The sequence below is a fragment of the Peromyscus maniculatus genome, chromosome 5 (assembly GCF_049852395.1).
Source record: "Peromyscus maniculatus bairdii isolate BWxNUB_F1_BW_parent chromosome 5, HU_Pman_BW_mat_3.1, whole genome shotgun sequence".
NCBI classification, from domain to species: Eukaryota; Metazoa; Chordata; class Mammalia; order Rodentia; family Cricetidae; genus Peromyscus; species Peromyscus maniculatus.
Window position 1 is genome coordinate 94,951,294 of NC_134856.1, and position 20,512 is coordinate 94,971,805.

The 20,512-nt window shown below is 38.1% G+C and overlaps 1 protein-coding gene across 2 annotated transcripts in view; it reads right to left on the bottom strand.

Annotated features, from left to right (window-relative positions):
- The window catches only part of Ryr2 (ryanodine receptor 2), a 581,527-nt gene that overhangs the window by 68,677 nt on the left and 492,338 nt on the right, over window positions 1–20,512 (bottom strand). For both annotated transcript variants that reach the window (XM_076572925.1, XM_076572926.1), the window contains 5 exons: window positions 19,308–19,411; window positions 17,374–17,425; window positions 13,057–13,110; window positions 11,842–11,865; window positions 1,281–1,380 (listed from right to left, as the gene is read on the bottom strand). In XM_076572925.1, coding sequence (XP_076429040.1) covers window positions 1,281–1,380; window positions 11,842–11,865; window positions 13,057–13,110; window positions 17,374–17,425; window positions 19,308–19,411 — 334 coding nt within the window. The remainder of the gene's footprint in view (window positions 1–1,280; window positions 1,381–11,841; window positions 11,866–13,056; window positions 13,111–17,373; window positions 17,426–19,307; window positions 19,412–20,512) is intronic.

Genomic DNA, 20,512 nt, shown 5'->3' on the forward strand with positions numbered 1-20,512 from the left:
CTGAAATACTAAGACTGGAAGTACTAAGGTTCAAGCTTATGTGTGTATATATATATATATAATCTATATTAAGATTGTAATATATCCATATTAAGATAATATTTAAATGAGTTCAAGCTACTTAGAGCTCCCCTGAAGGAAAATGTCTTGCCTTCCTTCAAAAGTATTATATTTTAACTTTTGTCATTTTCATTCATTACTCTTAATATATGCATATACACTTATGTATATTTACAGTTTTAAGCTAATTGGATAATGACAAAAAACTATTTGTCTATCATTGGTTGTATCTTGTTTCTATATTATTAACCTCTACTTGGGGCAATAGAGTTTAATAAGATATACATTACTTAAAAAATCACGAATTTTTTCCATTTTTCACATTACCTTTTCCATTTGAGTACAGGTAACATTAAAAGTGTTTCTCTCATGTCCTTTACTTCATTCAGTTCTTCCTCAACATTTATTTTTCATTCTTTCTTGTTCTCTTTTCTATATGTCACACTGTGCTCACATGTACATTTGTTTATATATAATGTACAAAATAAAATCTTTAATCTATAAAATTAGCTACATGCAGTATATGAGAGAGAAGATGTAGATTTTTTTCTGAGATCACGTGACATCATTTAATATTCTACACTCTAAGTCCACCCATGGACATGAGTTATGAAAGAGGATATGAAACTATTTGTTCCTTTAGTTCTAACTCCATTGAGGATTTTTTACCTTTTGGTGGTAGATAAGTACATAAAATATATCTGATATTGAAAGTATAAAAGTGTGAAGTTCCACACCTCTGTTCCAAATGAATATTCTAACTATACAGAAGTTCACTGAGTTATATATTGTGTCTGGTTAATTTTATTATGTGATTTAATTTAGCAATTTTTTAATAATATTTAGAAATTTTAAAAAAGTTTTCACAAAGGTGTTACTAACGTGGGAAAATAATCTTGAAATGACTGGTTAATGAGGTGGACAATCTTTTATTAGTTTTAAATGATTCATATAAGATGTCTAAACATTTCTATCAAAATTCAACAAATTATGGCCCAAGGACCAAGTATAGCCTCTATCTGCACCGTAAATAAAGTTTTATTAGAACACAGACTTTGTGTTCAGTATAGTATCTAGAAAATGGAGCCCCCCTCTAGTAGGGGTGGGCAGGAATGAACCTCATTCTTGCTGGCTCTGAGTGGTGCTCCTTGTGGGACATGAATAAACCTCTTCTTTGCTGGTGCTGAATGGTGACCCTAGGGGAGAGGAACAAACCTTACCTTTGCTGGCACTGATGGTCTGAAGCACCATCTCTGCTGCCCCACGGTCATGCAGTCTGGCTTGCTGGTAGAGAAGTTTCTGCTTCTCCATTTCTTTTTCCTGAACACAAATTCCAACCATTTATGTAGTGGCTATCATACATCACAGTAGTTCTCTACAGACCACATTTCTAGTTATCTCTTCATGTATGGGCTCTATGACAACATTATGGACCATTTCAACACCAACAATGTTATCAAACAGATAGGCACATATTCAACTCATGGTTTTGTTTTGTTTGTTTTTTTCCCTTGATATTTTTCCCGATATACTTTTAATATTGGTTTATCAGGATGCATTTTTTTCTCAATTTTAATTGGTTGATCAGTCCAAAGCCTGTTTCACACTTCATCTTTGAAACTTGCACGTTCCGATTGATACATCTGTGCATAGAGTTGGTCATGTATTTTTGGTAATCTCCTAGGTCATGGCCATAACTTGATACTGCTCAGCAAATGGCTCGAGTTGCAAGTTACCAGTGAATCACAGAAAAACAAAAACAAAAAGAACATTAACTTAGACGTCTTGGAGTTTAAGCAAAATTGAAAGCTGATATGGATAAAAAAGGTAGGCTTCAACTGAGTCGTGGATTTATGATACAGATCACCCCGATTGCCCCCCAAAGAATAAGAGAAGCAATGTGCCTTTATATTTTGTATTCTCAGGAGGTAACAAAAGAGACTGCATGGTGCCGCTAGAGCAATGGCTGCTGTTTGTTCTTTTCCACTTAAGCTACCGCTGTGAACATAAAGAAGGAAATCAAGAGGAAAATATAAAGGCACAGCAAGTTCAAGGCTGGTATGATCATTCACTTGAGCAATCCAGTTCGCTGGAGAATTGAGACGGAACTAAGCAGTATAAGTTGCAGAGTGCAAGTTGCATAGAGCCCTGTGACAGCGCGTCCATCAAATGGCGTGGTAGAGAAGCTTAGTCAATGGGACATGAAACGCTCAATTAGTATCATGTCCGTTAACACAACGGCCAAAACATAAGTGACCTAGGGCAGTAGGCACCGCAGCAGTAGCCAGGATGACAACTGTGCCGCCGTCAACTTTCCATCCAGAGTACGGAAAATAGACATTGAAAGATGGAAGAGGTTTAAAAAATGAAGGCTTGCTCATTACAGAGTATGAGAAAGAAAGTGAACTAAAAGGAGGGGGCAGGGGAGAAATGGGCTCAAACAAATGAAAAAAAAAGAAAGAAAGAAAGAAAAAGAAAAGAAACCTTCAAATCAAAAGCAACCAACACAGACATTTATGCTGTTACCAGAGAGTTCTCGCCGAGGCTGGCAAATTTGTTTCTTAAATCTTTGATAATATCGTGCTGCAAAAACAAAATTGATCAGGTGTTTTTGTTGGTTTTTTTCCCCATACTTTAGTTAAGAGCTCCTGTGATAATTTTTTTTCCTTAAATTATGTGATAGGCCTAAATGGAAGCAGAGAAAGAAAAATAAAAGAGGCCGCTGTGCTTTGTCTGTAGCCATGCTAACGTTAGCCTGAAAGGGTTGCCTTCATGTTTAAACCTCTTCCTGAGAAATCAAAAACAACAGAAACGAAACCACACAGACACACAAAAACCATACTGTCATTACAACACAGGTGTGAGAAAACAGAAAAAAAAAAAAAAAGACCCTTTTGTCTGCTCTCCAATCGTGGTTTAAAATTCATGAGCAACAGCTGATTCTTCCTTTTGGACCCAACACTCTTTTGCTTTCCATCTGTCACCAGAGCTGAAAACGGAACCTGTATTTAATGTAAGCCTAACCAACTCCATCTCCAAAGAGACTCTCAGGAAGACAAAGACAAGAAGTTCCACTCTGCGGAACTGTCCCCTACCACTTTTCACTAACCAAAAAGGCCAAGAGGTTGGGGGGGAAAAAACCATCCATTTACCAAAAGCACAAAGATAATCCCCAGAAAGCCACAAAGAGGACAAAGAAAATAAAAGCAACCATCCGCTGTTTGCGCTCCCAAAGTGGGTGGATTGGCTCAGAGACCTGCTCAGACACCTCCTAATCAAGCTCCCATTGTTACCTTTATCAAGGAAATCACACTGGATACTTGAGCTCAGGGAAACCAGGGAGTTGACAGGACAGCAAATCACCTTCTCTTATAAACACAACCCCTAGACAAAGACCATTTTCAATTTTCATATCTGACAACTAAATTTCAATAGTGATGAATATTTCTGGAAGAAACGGAAAATATTGGAAAACAACTGGGCAACTGAGAAATACTGATAAAGAAGCAAAACAAACACACAAAACCAAAACCAACCAACAGCAACAACAAACAAAGGCTCCTGCTTCACGAAGAAAGGTTGCAAATTTTCTCTTGGTTCCACTGAGCTGGGGGCTCGCTCTTCTGATCCGTGTAGGATTTTTTTTTTTTTTTTTTCTGGTACATTGTCCTTGGGAGCATCGTCCAGGTGTATCATTTTAATTTCTCATTGAGATATTTTTATCATGCCATAAAATAAATAAAATTAGAAAACTAAAACAGAAAGATGGATTACATGGAAAGAAATTGTTTTTCCTTCAAACTGCATGTGAGCTTTCCTAAGAAAATTGCAAATTTGAAAAATATTTATTTATCCATCCTTCCTTCCTTCCTTCCTTCCTTCCTTCCTTCCTTCCTTCCTTCCTTCCTTCCTGTCTCTCTGTCTCTCTATCTGTCTGTCTCTGTCTCTCTCTCTTTCACTCTTTCTGACAGTGTTCTAATATATAGCACAGTCATCCCAGGAACTTGAGATCCTCCTCCCTGCATTCACAAAAGCCGTGGAATCCAGGTGTGCTCCATCATGTCCAGCATTTGAAGAAGGCTTTTGAAAACTCACTTACTGGAGACACAGAATCTTAGGTTCCCTGCGCCTTGCAGATTACATTTCCTTCCCTAAGGCTCTTACAGAAACACCATTGCAGCTTTGTCTTTAGCTATTCCCTGGTGACAAAGGACGAGAGAACAAAAGCAGCACCATGGCCTGCATGCTCCTTGAGACAAAACATTCTGATTGCCAAAATTATCAGCTTTCTGCTGTTCTAACCAAACTGGTGTCTTTTCAAGATCCACTAGGGTCATGAACCAGACCCCTGATCCAACTGCACGCCTTGATGGAAATACAGGTATCAGGAATGTTTCCTTCTTGTGTAACTGCAGCTCTTGACAACGTGACTCATCTTCTTTAAGAGACCCTCAAGCTTCTGCGCTGGTGGGAAAACAAAAGCTTCTGAAGAGGAAATAAAGATATACACAGTTCTTCGATGATTTTTCCTTAGCTGAGAATTGAAATAATAATGAACTTTCAACTGTTCCTTGATCCTTGAGGGAGAAAGTAGCACATCCCAAAAATGAAGATGAGAGGGTAGTTTAACCTGAAGACAGCAAAGAAGAGCAGACTGCTAAAAACGCATTTTCTCAGTGGCCTCAACATGGGGGTAGCAGAGGCCACACCTAACCAATCTGCAGCCCATGAATCAAAACAAAGAACTCAGTTGTGTTGATTTTTTTCCTCTATATTTCCAAGATTCCAATAGGGTCTTCATGCATTCCTCTTTAAGTAGGATGAAAAGGCTGATATAATCAAAACAAAGAGAAGTTTCCAGAAACTGAATTCTTCTTAAAAATGTTTCTCATCATTTAGTAATGTTTCAACATTTAGTCATGCTCCAACTGCAAATATCCTTTGGTGTCTTAAAATAAAAGGTGAGATGGAGTGTTTCACAATTACTAACAACTGAAAGAAAATATGAAAGCTAGGAGATCAGTTGGACAAAGCAGAAGACAAAGACAAAGGGGTTGAAGAGCAGAGAGGTACACTGGTTTATAATGCAAACAAGCCAAATTAGAGTAAAGAAAACCACCACCGTAAGTGAGAGTCTTGTGCTATTCTGCAGCTAATTGTGTTGTGTTCCAGCTTTAGATTGGCCTTTTTATAGAGCTAATTTATGGATATTTTTAAAAAAATCACTGAAAAGAATATAATTTTATTTATTGATATATGCTTTCCAATTTCTTAACCAAAAAAAAAAAAACTCATATAGTGTTTACCAATAGAAGGCCATATGAGGATGGGAGCCTGTTGTAACCATAAAACCAGCAAATACTTAGCATATTATACTGGATATATAGGAATTTGGAAGTGTTCCAGAAAATTTGAATGAATACCAGATAGGATTAGACAGTGTGACACCATAGTACCATGTAGGTGTGATCATAACTTGAAATATTGCAAGTGATGTCTTCTCGTTTGAAAGATAAGCAACTAATGAATTTGGAAGTATATTTAGTTCCTTTCAGCACAAGGCCAAATGGGACTTCAGAATTATATTAATGCAAATAAATCATAATTATCAGATGGTACACTTTAGTTTGTTTGATATTTTCTTTCTACCTTTCATTCTCTTTATGACTGAACTTTCAAACACTGCAGCAATTTCACAAAATCCTACCTCTCTACGGGATGGACATAATTTCTATCGCTCTCTAATAAAAACAGAAAAGAAAAAATATGTTATGATTCAAAGCATGTTTTGCTGAAATAAAAGGTTAAGTGAAAGTCTCACTAACACAGCCAGACAAGAGAAACACTGAGCCAGAAGTGGATGTTCCAGCCAGTGTGCTGGAGGCTCTGAGGGCAAGATTTATTACACAGTGTGTTCTCACTGTTGACTTCTTCCAATATCATTTCTATCTAGATCTGGGGGTGAATAATGTTCCCCCCTTGATTCAGCATTTTCAAAGCCAATTTAGAACAAATGTTAAACAATACAATCAGCTCAGTTGAAACATTTTCTAGCAGGTCTAGCCAGTAGAAATTATTCTCTATCACAAAAAGCTCCATTAAGGGACCATTAAAAACTAAGGAAAGACAATTCTAATGTCAAGACCAAATTGACAAGATTTAGCCAACGTGGCTTATTCTGAGCACAAAACTGATTTAAAACTACCTTCATCTCCTACTTGCTTTTGTTTAAAATGTCTTGAGTACAGAAAGAAAATACCATACAATCCTTTCTCTACTGACCAAGCCTGACAAAAGGAGAAAATGTTGACCACTAGGACTATAAAACCATGGTTAGATCATGTGATGGTTTCATCTCCACTGTCAACTTAACAGGATTTAGAATGACCTAGAGGACAAGCCAAAGGCTTATGTGTCTATAGGAAGTTTACCAAAGGGTTTAACTGAGGAGGGAACTACATTCACAACCTGAATGCAAACAGCACCATCTGTGGGTGGGGATCTCAAACTAAATAAAAAGAGGAAAATGGGCTGAGCATCAGCATTCATCTCTTTCTGCTTCCTGAGTGCAGATGCAATGTGACCAGCAGCCTTGTGACCATGCCTCTAGGTCTGCCCCCTTGTGTCAGATTGTGCCCTTCAACTGTGAGACAAAGTAAATCCTTCCTTCCACAAGTTGTTCTTGTCAGAGCCATGAGGAAAAAAAGAAAAACCCTAATATAGTTCATGAAGGTATGGGATGCCATATGAATTTGTGGGAGATAGGGAGTTAAAACACCTTTCAGCACCGAATGGCCCACAACTCATCATTTGATTTTTTTTTTTTTTTAGAGACCATAACTCTATAACTTGCATTTCCATGGTTCTCAGTTCTCAAGTATGGTTCTTAATTCTAAACTAGACTAATTCTGGACAAATGGTTGTTCTTAATGCAGCTCCCAGTACCTAATTGAGGGTATCCCTTTAGCTTAGAGCAGAAATTTTCTACAGATTACCTTAAGGATGCACATGCTTCTTCCATTCTTGCATGCACTTAGTATCTATCCTCAGATGGCACACCATAATTACCTTGACAGAATTATTGAGAACATTTTTCATTATGTCACAACTCGTCCTCAGGGAATAAATTCTATTGTATCATTAAATTAAAAAAAATCTGTTTCTCTCAAAGAAGACTTTTTGCTTATTGATGTAATTAATAAGTATTGTGATTTCAAGTTGGCTCCCAGAAAGCTTTGAGTCAAATGTGCTGATAGTCACCACACACTGGCAAGATTCTGGCATGGGTTTAGTGTGTGGATTAAATTTATTGTTGGGATTCTTTCCTCTGTGGTGTGCAATACTTTATCTCTCTGTCTTGCTGTATTACATGCAGTTACATGATATTCTAAGTATCAAATGAGGAAAGACAAGGATACATGTTCTTTCTTATTTACTCTACATAACTTGGTTAAGGATAAGCTTCATCCAAGATTATTTTTTAAAAGCTTAGACATGAAGTCAAATTACTGTAATATGAAAAACAATATGAAAACACATGGTGTGGAAGGGTCTCATATTCATGTACATGAGTTATATAAAATGTAAAGGACTGTGCTTCCTAGTTTCTCTTATGAGGGTTAGCATCCCACATCCTCCTAGTAACTCTACTCTCAAAACCTTGGACTGAATTCTGAACCCTAAAGGCTCTATAAGTGACTGTGATTATAAAATCCGGATGCTACCACAGCAAGCCTATACCAAGGAAACTCCTTCATGATGGAGATGGTCAGGCCTCAGCGCTGGGCTCTGGACAAGCTGGGGCAAACATGGATCTGGCTTTCGGGGGTTGACTGTAAGAACCAGTGAATACCAGGAGGCAAGGAGAAATGAACTTCTCTTACCAAAACAACATTGGAGATACTCATCTTTTTTCCCATCCTACAGGAGCCACTGACCCATATGCACATGGCCTCTTTGGAGGCACCCCACCACTAAACAGCAATGATACTGTTCAGTAGCTATGGTTACTTCTTGTACTTCCTTTTTTCCTTCTATCATTTCTCCTTTTCTCTAACTCTTATTTCCCTGGAACTATGAAACTTTCAACCCAAATGACATGTTAGCACACAAGCTTATGGTTTCTGTTTACCAGGAAACCTGAGCTAGCAACACACTGTATGGAATCACCAGGTTGATAAATATAAATGAAATTGACAGATTGCATCAGTGTTCCATCAAACTCCTCAGTCCCTGGCTCTCTAAGATTCATTTGTGATGCTTTAGTCTGTATTCTAGATGCGTGAGGCTTCCATGGTGGGAGTTAAAGATTTCCACTTTTCTTGATAAAGGAATTGCTAGATCAACATTTTATAAACACAATTCTGTGTCTGACTCTTAGATATTTCATAGTTCCTGATGCTAAATAAACCAAATCAGAGTTCAAATTATGTAGTTACTTGGGGCAGAACAACTTGTATCCAATTCAGTTTTTCAAATCTATGAAAAAATGGAGTTCTTCAAAATTAAACCTTTAGGGTGTCCTAGCATATGTTATATTATCACTGGGAAATGCTATCTATTATCGCACCATTAGACAGTTTGGCTCTAAACTGATTCCTCCAGCCTTTGTGTCATGGTTTGAACCATGAGATGGGTGCTGGTATGGGCATTGATTCACAAAAGGCATATCTTTAGCTACATCTGAGGCACATCCAGAGAAAAACATGCAAAACTCTCTAAACCCTTACCAGAATTCCAGCTCAGCCACAGGTAAATTTAGTACTTAAGACTCAAGAAATTGTCCTGAATCTAAACTACAAAATAATAATAATAGGACCTCAGTGATACTTGAGAAAATTTATATCTGAATTGGAACTCAGAAAGAAAGAGAAAAGGGGATACAACTTATTTACCATGTGAGAAAGGCAGTCAGAAGAGTAGTCCATATTCTGCCCTTCTCACTTACCATTCCACTTTCACTAACTTAGATTTTCAGTGGGTTATAAAAATGTATTTTAGAACCTTAATATTCCACAAAAATGTGCTCAGTGAATTATCTTTTCAAATAAAGATTTCATTTTTAATCATGTGCACATGAGTGATATGCTCATGGAGAACAGAAGAGGGCATTGGATACCCTGGATCTGAAGTTACAAGTGGTCATGAACTGCCCTGTGTGGATGCTGGAAACCTAACTTGGGTCCTCTGCAGTAAGAGGAGCAGTATGCCCTCTTAACCAGCGAGCCAGATCTCAAGCCAAGGTTATTTTAAAGTCATATCCTCAATTGCTTGATGGGAGCAACAGAGCAGCCAGCCATCTGAATAATGTTTCCACGGAGTTTGATAAATCTCAAAAGGTAAATAAAGCATTCAGCTGTAATAGTTGACTTGCTGAGTACCTGAAAAAATACTTCTCCCTTTTCAGTTAATACTGGCCACTTTCTAACATCTAATTACCTTTTTTATTATTTTAATATTGAAGTACCCACAGATCTAAAAAAGAATAATTAAGTTTGCTATTGTGGTATTAAATGGGCAAAGCCAACAGTTTTGTGCTATACTATAGAGGAATAGGAAATTGACAGTTAAACTTGATAGATAAACCAGATGAGCTTCAGCAGGATCACACCAATAAGACACACAGGTAATGAAAAGAGAAGAGAACTAGTGGACACTTTGGTCCCCATTTGCTATTTTCTGTGATTTTTAAAATTTTTTTTATAGCCATTGAGAAATTTTCTTGTAACTTCACATTTCTTAGCATAGCTATTTCTGTACTCTTCTTAATGTCTTTGCTAAATATGCTACAAAGAACTTGAGTAGAAACTATGGCCAGTTTTAACAACCTACCAGGGACTGGGATAAAATTAATGTATCACTTTTTTTGTTTTTTCCAAACTTATATGACATAATTTATTCTATGAGTTGTTGAAACTGGCAAATAATATTTCAGTCACTATGACTTACAAGAAAAATTCTGCAATTAGATTACACATAAATTCTGTCAAACAACCAGACATCTCCATGTAAACAGTCTTACGGATCACTAAATGGATAAGAAAAGTAATCACTCAGTTGTCTATTTAAGCTTTTTCCCCCTGTTTTTGGTAGCCTCACGCAGTCAACCTCAGAGTAAATGGTGTTCATAAGTGATGGGTTGCATATAACTTGTTTTTATACTCTGAAAAAAATGTAATAACACTTACTTGTATAGCATGCATTTTGTAAAGAATAGCAAATTACTGAATTAAACACATATCTCCTAAATCACATAAAAATCATAAAACTACTAGTAGGGAATTGAAAATCCCCAAATATAGCCTACTGTTTTACTTATGAATGTGTGGCAACTTCTAAGAGCTTTAGAATTTTGTCTTGGGCTGAGCTAGTCAAAGCTGCTGGCCCACTTCTCCTATTTGGAAATTAACAATCAGGTTTCACCATCAGATAAATTTGACCATTGCTCTAAACCTAAAGGTAGCCTTCTTTTCTCTCTGCTCTAGCTCTGTTCTGTGGCTTATTCTTCTCCCCAGCTTGACCCATATCCTACACTCTAAACATCACATTTGTCATGTTAGCACTTCCCAGGAACATCTCCAAAGCCTCTAAATTTAGGCCTGTAAATCAATTCCATTGGTTTTTAGATCTTCCTAAAATTCCAATCTTCCAAGTACTTTGTCTGGCTATAGACACTCCTCATCCTGCTCCATCCTATCCACTCCTCCTGATGCACTTATCAGTGGACTCTTGGTCATAAATGCCTGTGCTAGCCAGGAAACGAAGTGTTTGGTTAATTTTAGAAGGTTCCTTTATGTTTCTATCATTTATAGGAGTTCTACCTAAGGTGAAAATCAAAATGTAGGAAGTTATTATTAGAGCCACTATTATCTATTATAGAAAGTTACTTTGTTTTTAAGTTTGATGTCCACTATATGTCATGGATCATGGTGTCTATTAGATTGGAGCTGAACTGTTATTCACTTGGATTTATAAAATTACAATGATCCAGATATTTAATAAGAACAATATATTCTAGTCAGCTAAAACATTGCAATTTGTTTCTTCTAAATAGAGTCTTCATAACAGTCACTGAAAAAATACAGCCATTAGGAGCATTGCCACCCCAGGGTATTTATGATCAACTTTCCTGTAAAAATGGCCTCATGAAAATAAAATTCAAACTTCACATAAAATATACAAAATAAAAACATCTTGTAATTCTAGGTCAAAATGTCTTCTATTTGCAGAATTTCCAGATGAAATATTTAAAATGCCAAGAGGCAGAAATAATCATCCAGAGTCCTTTTCTTTTAATGAAGTGCAAAAATCAATGTTAAAATTATGATACCTATACCCCAGGTGCCAATTAAAGGAACAGGAAAAGGAAAAAGAAAAAAGAAAAGAAAAAGCCATCCTCACTAACCTTGCCAGTAATACCATTTACCATGTCTGCTTTACATAAGGAAACAGGTATGAATGAGTAATATTCAAAGTGACAAGGCCCAGGCCCTTCCTATATGGGACAGTCTCTAGTTATATGTTTATCCACTAAAAGGCCAAACTCATCCAGCACAGTATGCAGCTCAGCATTATCATGGAGGACACAATTTCAAATCATGAGTCATTTAAATGGCAAGAAAGAGTAAACCAAGGAAGGGATACTAAGCACTACAAACTCTCAGAATGGTTCTAAAGATCTTTTCTTACAAAAGAGTCCAAGACTTTGGGTCTAATACATGTAAATGCCACAAGAAACTGAAACTCAGACCCAGACAGATACACACATACACATGTCTTTACCTTGCTGCGTTGTGATCCTGTGACCTTAAGGAAGGATGAGGACAAGAAGCAAAATAGCAATAAACAGCTGCTCTGGAGACAATGGGTAACCCGCAAAGGAAAACAGTATCATTTGCTGCCTGCAGACTGCTCTAAGTTACCTGTCCCCTTACAGGAAGGATGGACTTAAGACTAGAACTCACATGTGTTAGCAAGGATTGGACAGGAAATTAAACTTGGGGCATTTTGCTCAGCCAGCAATAGTCATGGGTCATTTTCAAATTATGTTGTTTTTTTCTTTGTTTGTGTTTTTTCTTTTTAATACACTGACTTCAATGCTGCAGAGATGGTCACATTGGTTATTTCTGGAAGTGTCATGGAATAGTCTCAGTTCATTCCTTGTTTCTGTGTGCTATGTTTCCACCATAAATTAAGGACTCATTGCTGGCTACTTATATTTTTCCAGACTTCTAGCTCAAAGTCCATATATATAAAACTAATAGGAAAAATCTATTCTCCATTTTCTTCTAGTTTATTTCTCTTTTTTAAAAAATGCAGTAAATCAGAAACTGACAGTTAATAACAGCTAGCTAGTCTCCTAAAGAAGCAAAAGTACACTATAAGCAAAGTAGGGAATGAAATGAACTTTCTTTAATGCTAATTAACATTAAGCAGTAATTCAAATCATAGGCAAATATTTAAAGGTTGAGAATGCTTGAGAAAATAATCATGAAATGGAATCTATCCTAGAAAAGATGCGCCTCTACTTCATGCAAGCAAACTGCACCATGGCAACCACTTACATATGTGTACTGAATGAGTGACCTAATTGGGCAGAAGTCAGGAGGCCAATTGATTCAGAAAAGAAAATGTCCAAAACCAATGGAATCATTAAAAACTTGATGCCATGTTGTTGTTCAATAGGTATTTTCCTCATGTGTCTCTTGGCAATTACAGACCACAGCATCCCTAAGATGCGAGTAATTTGAAGTGGTCTCGTCTCTGTGGGCTGCCAGGTACACTCATTCTGGACATATGGGCTTTACTGTAGGATTCAACTGCTCTGTGCTCCTTGCTCTTAAAAAACATTAGGACTCAGGTCTGTCCATCCAGCTCTGACATGCAGTTCCTGGACACAATAAGCTGCAATAAGCCATGAAGCAAGAAACATAAAAGTCCGTTATAAGCTATGAAACAATGTCTCCAAAAAGGCAATTCTAGAAAGATTCATCTTACTTCAAAGCTCTTCACTTCTTCTTCACCGTCATCATCTTCCTCATCGTGACAACTCTGAGAGAGAAAAAAGTAGAGGTGACTATAATGAGGTAGAAAATGCAAAATGTTTGTTTAACCTTAATTCCAAGTGATTTGTATTAATGTTTCATGAGCACTATTGAAACCGAGTAGATATAAAACACAACACCATCAGTGAATTGGTGAGCTAAAATAAAACTATATTTTATTTACAAGATTTCCCTTTGCAAAATTCAAAGAATAAATGGCCAATTTCATCCCCAACAGGGGTTACTATGTGGTTCATATGAAGGTTCTCACACTTAACAAACTATTTGTCTGTGCACTTGGCTCATTCAAACCCAAGTGCAAACCTTCAATACAGGGAACCATCCTCACTTTTGTGGCCTGCCATTGCATGCATTAATAACACCGATGCATGCCATGGCTATTATTTAAAATTGACACAAAGCAGTATGCATTGATTACAGTAATGTGTCACATTAACAAGAATCTTCTAATGCCTTTAAGTTCATTTTTATCATACTTCACCCAAGGAAGGAAGTAAATATTTGCTAACAAGATTATTATTTACACACAAAATACACACAACTTCCATTCTACGGAGACACCAGCATATTCTTAGCTAATTCTCATGGCCCAGACTGCTGTAGGTAGATGTGGCAGAGGGAGATGGTGGCCAGGAATAGGACTCAAATGGAGGAGGGGAGGAGGTGGAGGCATAAACTCAGGTGGCAGAGGGCTTGGTTTCATCCTGATGCTGCCAGTCAGTAACTAGTCTGACTTGGTAAGTTACTTCTTTCTACGTCTCCTCTTCTTCATATTGACCATAAGAAAGACCATGTGGGTTCTTAAGGGAATAATATGGATTAATACAAATATCTACCACCTGGGAAAACTATATGAAAGTGATCTGCATTTAATAAATCACAGCTAAGAATTCGAAATACAGTGGTCATCAAAAGGAGCTGGTCATTAACCAATGCCTGTGGTGGGAAGAAACTCCATGCCCACTGACATTAGATCATGCTAACTGTTCTGCAGTGTTTCTTACATTTGTTAAGTGCTCAGTAACTTGTGTGGTGCATAGAAGCAAACAGTGAAGTATGAGTCACAAATTGGAAAAACACTTGCAACTCAAGGAATCACAAATTGGAAAAACACTTACAACTCAAGGAAACATGGTGTTTTGAGCACAGAAAGAGATGGAAGAGAGGGTACCAAATGAGACCCCCTCCCAACACCAAGTTTAAATTCTAAAAGGCTTCTCATGATCTCTGAGAATTTCAGCAAATCTGAGTGAAACTTTATTTTTTCTATTTGGAACAGCAGGCTTGTGAATAAAGTATGTGAAGGAAATGTGGGTGTGTGCACAGGCTTGGGACAGTTGGGACAGTCTCACAATGGGAATCTAGCTCAGGAGCCCAAGCACTTTCCTTGTATACAGGAGGCTGTGGGGTCAACTCACAGCCCTGAAGATATATAAAATTTAAAAAGAAAAGAAAAAGAAATGCTCCACTCCCTCCCGTATTTGAGTTATACTTATTTCCCACAGCCTGGCCTTTCCTCCTCCCCTCATTCCTCTCCATCTGAATCCTCTGAGATTTTCACCATACCTACAGATGCTTTCAATGCGTCCCTTGCTCAGACTCCCAGCCCCATGCAGATTTGAACACAGATTTACTGCTCTATAAGCTCACATTAAAGCTCTCTACCTTCCTTGTTTTCTAGTCATTCTTAGTATCTCTCTGTTCTTTAGGACTCTATCCTAAGCTTGCATCTGCTGCCTTCCCCTCAGGAGTGAGGTCACTGACACCCACTGCTTTGCTGGTATCTAATTCTGATGAATCTGAAGAGTGTACTTAGAAGGCAACCTGATATACCAGTCTCAAGATATGCATGCCCACTCATCTGTTTAATATCTTATACTATTTACTGTTACCGCTGCTGTGATCGAATATTTGACAGAAGCCATTTAAGAAGAGAGGTTTATTTTGCCTCAAAGGCATGAAAGGTAAAGTGACGGGACTGCTCCTGCCCATGGAGGCTGCTAGTTACATCACAGAAAAAGACAGAAAGCAAGAAAGCTTGGACAGGAAGCAGGCCAGCTGACAATCTTCCAAGGAAAACCCTTCAGTGACCCACCTCTACCATCCATACCTTCTGCCCACAAGATTCCACAGCCTTGTCAGAAAGCAATACCCTCTGAGGACCAAGTGTTGAATTGCATGTGTCTGTGGGTTACCTTTCATATCAAACTGGAATGTGCTTCCACATGGAAGTCTCATGGTCATCCTTAATATGTCTAGGAGTGGATCTGTCATCTCTTTTCACTCAAGACCTGTCATTTTCTGGGGCTCTCCTCTCAGTATGGCACCCAAGGTTGAGATCTCAAAAGAAATGAGACCCCTGTTTTCTATCTATCTATTCTTGCTGACATGGATGAAATAACAGCAAATACTGCTATTTTATTTAATACCAGCCTTCTACAGTTAAGGACTTCTTTTTTTCCCCCCTTTTATTTTATTTTATAATACCATTCAGTTCTACATATCAGCCACAGATTCCCTTGTTCTCTCCCTGCCTTCCCCCCTCCCCTTCCCCCCCAGCCCACCCCCAATTCCCACCTCCTCCAGGGCAAAGCCTCCCCCAAGGACTGAGATCGACCTAGTAGACTCAATCCACGCAGATACAGTCCCCTCCTTCCAGACTGAGCCAAGCGTCCCTGCATAAGTCCCAGGTTTCAAACAGCCAACTCATGCAATGAGCACAGGACCTGGTACCACTGCCTAGATGCCTCCCAAACAGATCAAGCCAATCAACTGTCTCACCTATTCAGAGGGCCTGATCCAGTTGGGAGCCCCTCAGCCTTTGGTTCATAGCTCATGTGTTTCCATTTGTTTGGATATTTGTCCCTGTGCTTTATCCAACCTTGGTTTCAACAATTTTCGCTCATATAAACCCTCCTCTTTCTCGCTAATTAGATTCTCGGAGCTCTACCCGGGGCCTAGCTGTGGATCTCTGCATCCAGATCCCTCAGTCGTTGGATGGGGTTTCTGGCACGACTATTAGGGTGTTTGGCCATCCCATCACCAGAGTAGGTCAGTCCCGGCTGTCTCTCGACCATTGCCAACAGTCTTTTGTGGGAGTATCTTTGTGGATTTCTGTGGGCCTCTTTAGCACTTTGTTTCTTCCTTTTCTCATGTGGTCGTCATTTGCCATGGTCTCCTATTCCTTGTTCTCCCTTTCTTTTCTTAATCCAGCTGGGATCTCCCGCTCCCACAGGCTCTCTTTCCCTCGACCCTCGGGAGAGATGCCTCAGTAGATAAGAGCGCTGACTGCTCTTCCAGAAGAACCAGGTTCAACTCCCAGCACTCACGTGCCAGTTAAGGACTTCTAAGAAACCTCACCACAGTGTAAGTAACTTATCCACAATACCCTCAATCGTTTCTCTACCATTTAATTACTAGGTTTTACATTTTTATTTATATATGTGGGTGGGCATCTACATGTGTACATACCTCGTGTATGCAGACACCCCTGGAAGCCAGAAGAGGGTGTTAGATAACCTGAAGCTGAAGTTATGGAGAGTTGTGAACCACCTGAGGTTGGTGCTGGGAACTGAACTCCAAACTTCAGCAAGAGCAGCATGTGCTCTTAACCACGGAGCCATCTCTCTAACCCCTAATTAGCAGTTTTAATATAAGTGTTTCAACTTTTTAAAGACTTACTTTCTCTTTTATTCATATGTATGTGTGTGTATGAATATATGGGCATGTGTGCACGCAGGTGCTATAGAGGGCAGAGAAGGTGCTGGATCCTGTAAAGCTGGAGTTACAGGAGGTTGTGAGCTGCCTGATAGATGTGGGGACTGGGGCCTGAACTTAGGACCCTGGAAGAACAGCAAGTGAGCCTAACTGCTGAGCCATCTTTCCAGTCCCGTCTTTTGCTCCTGTTGCCCCCATCAGATGTTAAACTCTACAAGTATATAATACATAAGTGTGTTTTTTTTCTTTTTCATCATGTTATCTTCCAGGTCTTGCTGTGTAATGAATGTGAGCTAAATGAAAGAATGTATGGGAAACTAGTGAATTCCCCATTCATAAAGTGTTGAATAGAAAATGATCTTGGGCTATCCAGGAAGTCAGAGCAGAAATTCCTGAAATCAGTGCAATGTTGGGATCTACACACTTCATGATTCTAAGATTTAAAAATATCTTTTATGCAGATTCTTACCTTTAGACAAATAAAAATAGTTTTGTTTCATTAAATATTAAAAATCAAGAAAGTGTTATTTACCTTTGCCATAATATCCGCATATGCCATGTATAGAAAATCTTCCTCCAGTTTGCTAGGAAGCCAAGGGGGAAAGATCAGTTCTTAAGTAGAAGGCATGTTGTATGTAGAGAAACTACCCTATATAAAGTTTTTCAACATATGCTGTTTTTCAACACATATCCTGTTTTGACAGTTAAATGAGCACAAAATGTAGGCAATGGTAAGCATCTACAAACAAACCATTGTACAATCAGAAAGCAAAGGTCATCAAGGGCTTCAGCAGATACACTCTGCCCCCCCAGCCACCACCTTATAGCAGAGTCCTTCAAGTGTGAGAACAAAGCTGGCCTATTGCATACATGCAAATGAACATAAATGGAATAAATAATTTCTTCAAACTACAAAATATGAAGAAGAAAACAAAAGCAAACTCAAGTGGCACAGAGTTCTTGACAGCAGAGTGATATTTGACATCTAATGAAAGACCCAGCAAGTTAAAATGTCATAGTTAAAAATAATAACACGGCCAGGACAATGACTTTTAAAATTCAGAACAGGACAAAATATGTTCACTATTCTTTTTCTAAAGAAGTATGAAAACTAGTACTACATGAACAACTAAGTCTCTATCAAGAATGCCTAACATTTACAAAGGTATTATAGCAGGTCCCAACTTCACTTATGAGAAATATCTTATTACCTGACCAGGCCAGAGAGAAAGTTGTTCTACGCTTATAGGATGAGATGGTTTTGTTAGTGGGGAATAATAATAGAGAGAAAACATGAGTGAAAGGATAGACCACATTTGATGTTAGGAAAGAGAGATAGAGATTGTTGTGGCATGCAGAGGCCACATGGTGCTTTCAGATCTATGAGAAGACTTATATGGATATATTGATAATTAAATGATCTCCCAGGGTCTGAAGAGAAAGAATAAGGCCTGGGGGCCAAGGGCAGGAAATCAACCAAAGGTTCCACAACCTCTACCATGTCCCATCCACAGAGCCAATACCCTCCAGTGTCCCCAGTAGGGAAAAGGAGCCAGGGTACCTTCATTGCAGCTTCTGAGGTTGAATTTGTCATGTGACTCTATAGGAGTTTGCTCTCGGAAGCTTTGGTGCATTTGTAGGACCAAGAGTAAAGGCAAGGAAAGTGGGAAATATCCTTGAAATAGATCTAAGAGATGCTACCAAAGGCCTCACCCAGTACCCAATGGCTTCCTAAGCCCTTTAGTGGGAGATACCCTCTAAAGGGATGCTAAGAGTCACTCTCACTGGTTTCCATGGATCCTCAGCAATGGATTTCACTTTCAATGAGTTATTTTGTTTTATTTATAATGACAGTATTGGATAAAACCTTTTGTAAGATTCAGAATCAATAAAATCAGCCTAATACAGAGTTAAGAAAACCCAGAATTCCTTGATAGTTTTTTTTTTTGGGGGGGAGGATATGTAAGAAACACATATGCATATATGGGTGTGTAAGTGGAGGTCAGAGGTCAACCTCAGGTGCCACTGTTTCTTAGAAACCATCCACTTTGGCTTTTGAGACAGGTTCTCTCATTGAACCCAGAACTCACTGAGTATACAAGGTTTGTTGGCCAGCGAACCCTAGGAATCAGCCTGTTTCTTCTTCCCCAGTGCTGGGTTTCACTGCCATGCTTTTGATGTGAGTTATGGGATAGAGCTCAGGTCCTCATGATTGCGAGGCAAGAACTTTACTAACTAAGCCATCTTCCTAGATGCTCACTGGTAGGGTTTAAAGATCCCCCCCCCAAAAAAAAATGAAACGATGCTGATCTATGGGTTTATGTCAGACAGATCACATTGGTGAATTACTTCCTCTCTTGACAAGAACAGGATGTAACTGAGACATAAATAAATGACAGATAAGACTTAGATGTGGGTTTCTTTATCAACATCTCCTAGGTCTGTTATTAACCCTCCCTACCATACCATTTCTCTGTTAAGGCCGTGCGGCTGAATAGAAGAATGAGCTGATGGAGAGGATCAACTCTTTTCATGGCTTCATCTTCTTCTGGAGGTTCAGCACCTGGTTTCTGAAAAAAAAATCAGATGAATATAAAATACATAACATTTCTCATTTAAAACAAATATTTAAGACAGCATGGTGGCTTATATCTAAAATCTCAGCTCTTAAGAGATGGAGGCAGGAAGATTAGGGGAAATGCAAATTCAAAGCCAGCCTGTGCTACATAGCAAGACAGTGTTTCAATAACTAAAAACCGAAACAAAGAAAGTGTAAGTGTTCACCCAAATCCAGGAGCAATAGGAAGGATGCATGTTAAGTTATGTGCATGCATATGTGTGCTTTGCATAATATATGATTTTTTTAAGGGGGGGATGGATGTATATGTGAGTATGCGTATGGGTGTGTGGGTGTATGTGTGGAGGTCAGAGGTCAACCTCAGGTGTCATCATTTCTTAGAAGCTTTGGTTTTTGAAACAGCCTCTCTTATTGAACCTGTAGCTCATTGATTAAACTAGGTTTGCTGATCAGGGAACTCCAGGAATCAGCATATGATAGGTATTGTGTGTGTATATACAATGAACATGTATGTTCTATGTGTTTTGTGTATAAATAATATATAATACAATACAGATATAAACCCAACATACATATTGATTACAATACTGATGTAAAACAGTATTTAACAGTTTGATCAAAAAATAGCTGAACAAGAATAACCCATAAAATTTAAAAAGAAAGCACTATTTTTTCCAGCAACGTTTAAAACTAACAGAAAGAATATTTGGTACAGAGGAGAGTTCAGCTTCAGAAAGGGCAAAACATAAAATTTTATAATAAAATGTTGTCACATTATATATAACAATTAAGTCTACACAACAATATTTATCACATAAAATAATTTCTTGGCTTACCAAAAAAAATTATAGACAAAGAACACAAAATGTATTAATGATTGAGTATGTACATTTTTTTCATTTTTATTTACTTTTAAAATGAAAAATAACATTAGATAAATCTTCATCATTGAAACAAATTATTAACCATTTTTGTTGCCTGCAAAATTGATTGATCCTGATTTTACTGAATGTTTTAATGGATTTTATGTCTCCAGATATATTCTTTCCCATTCAGCCTGGTTTTTTTTTTTCTATATCAAAGGAGAGTCTTA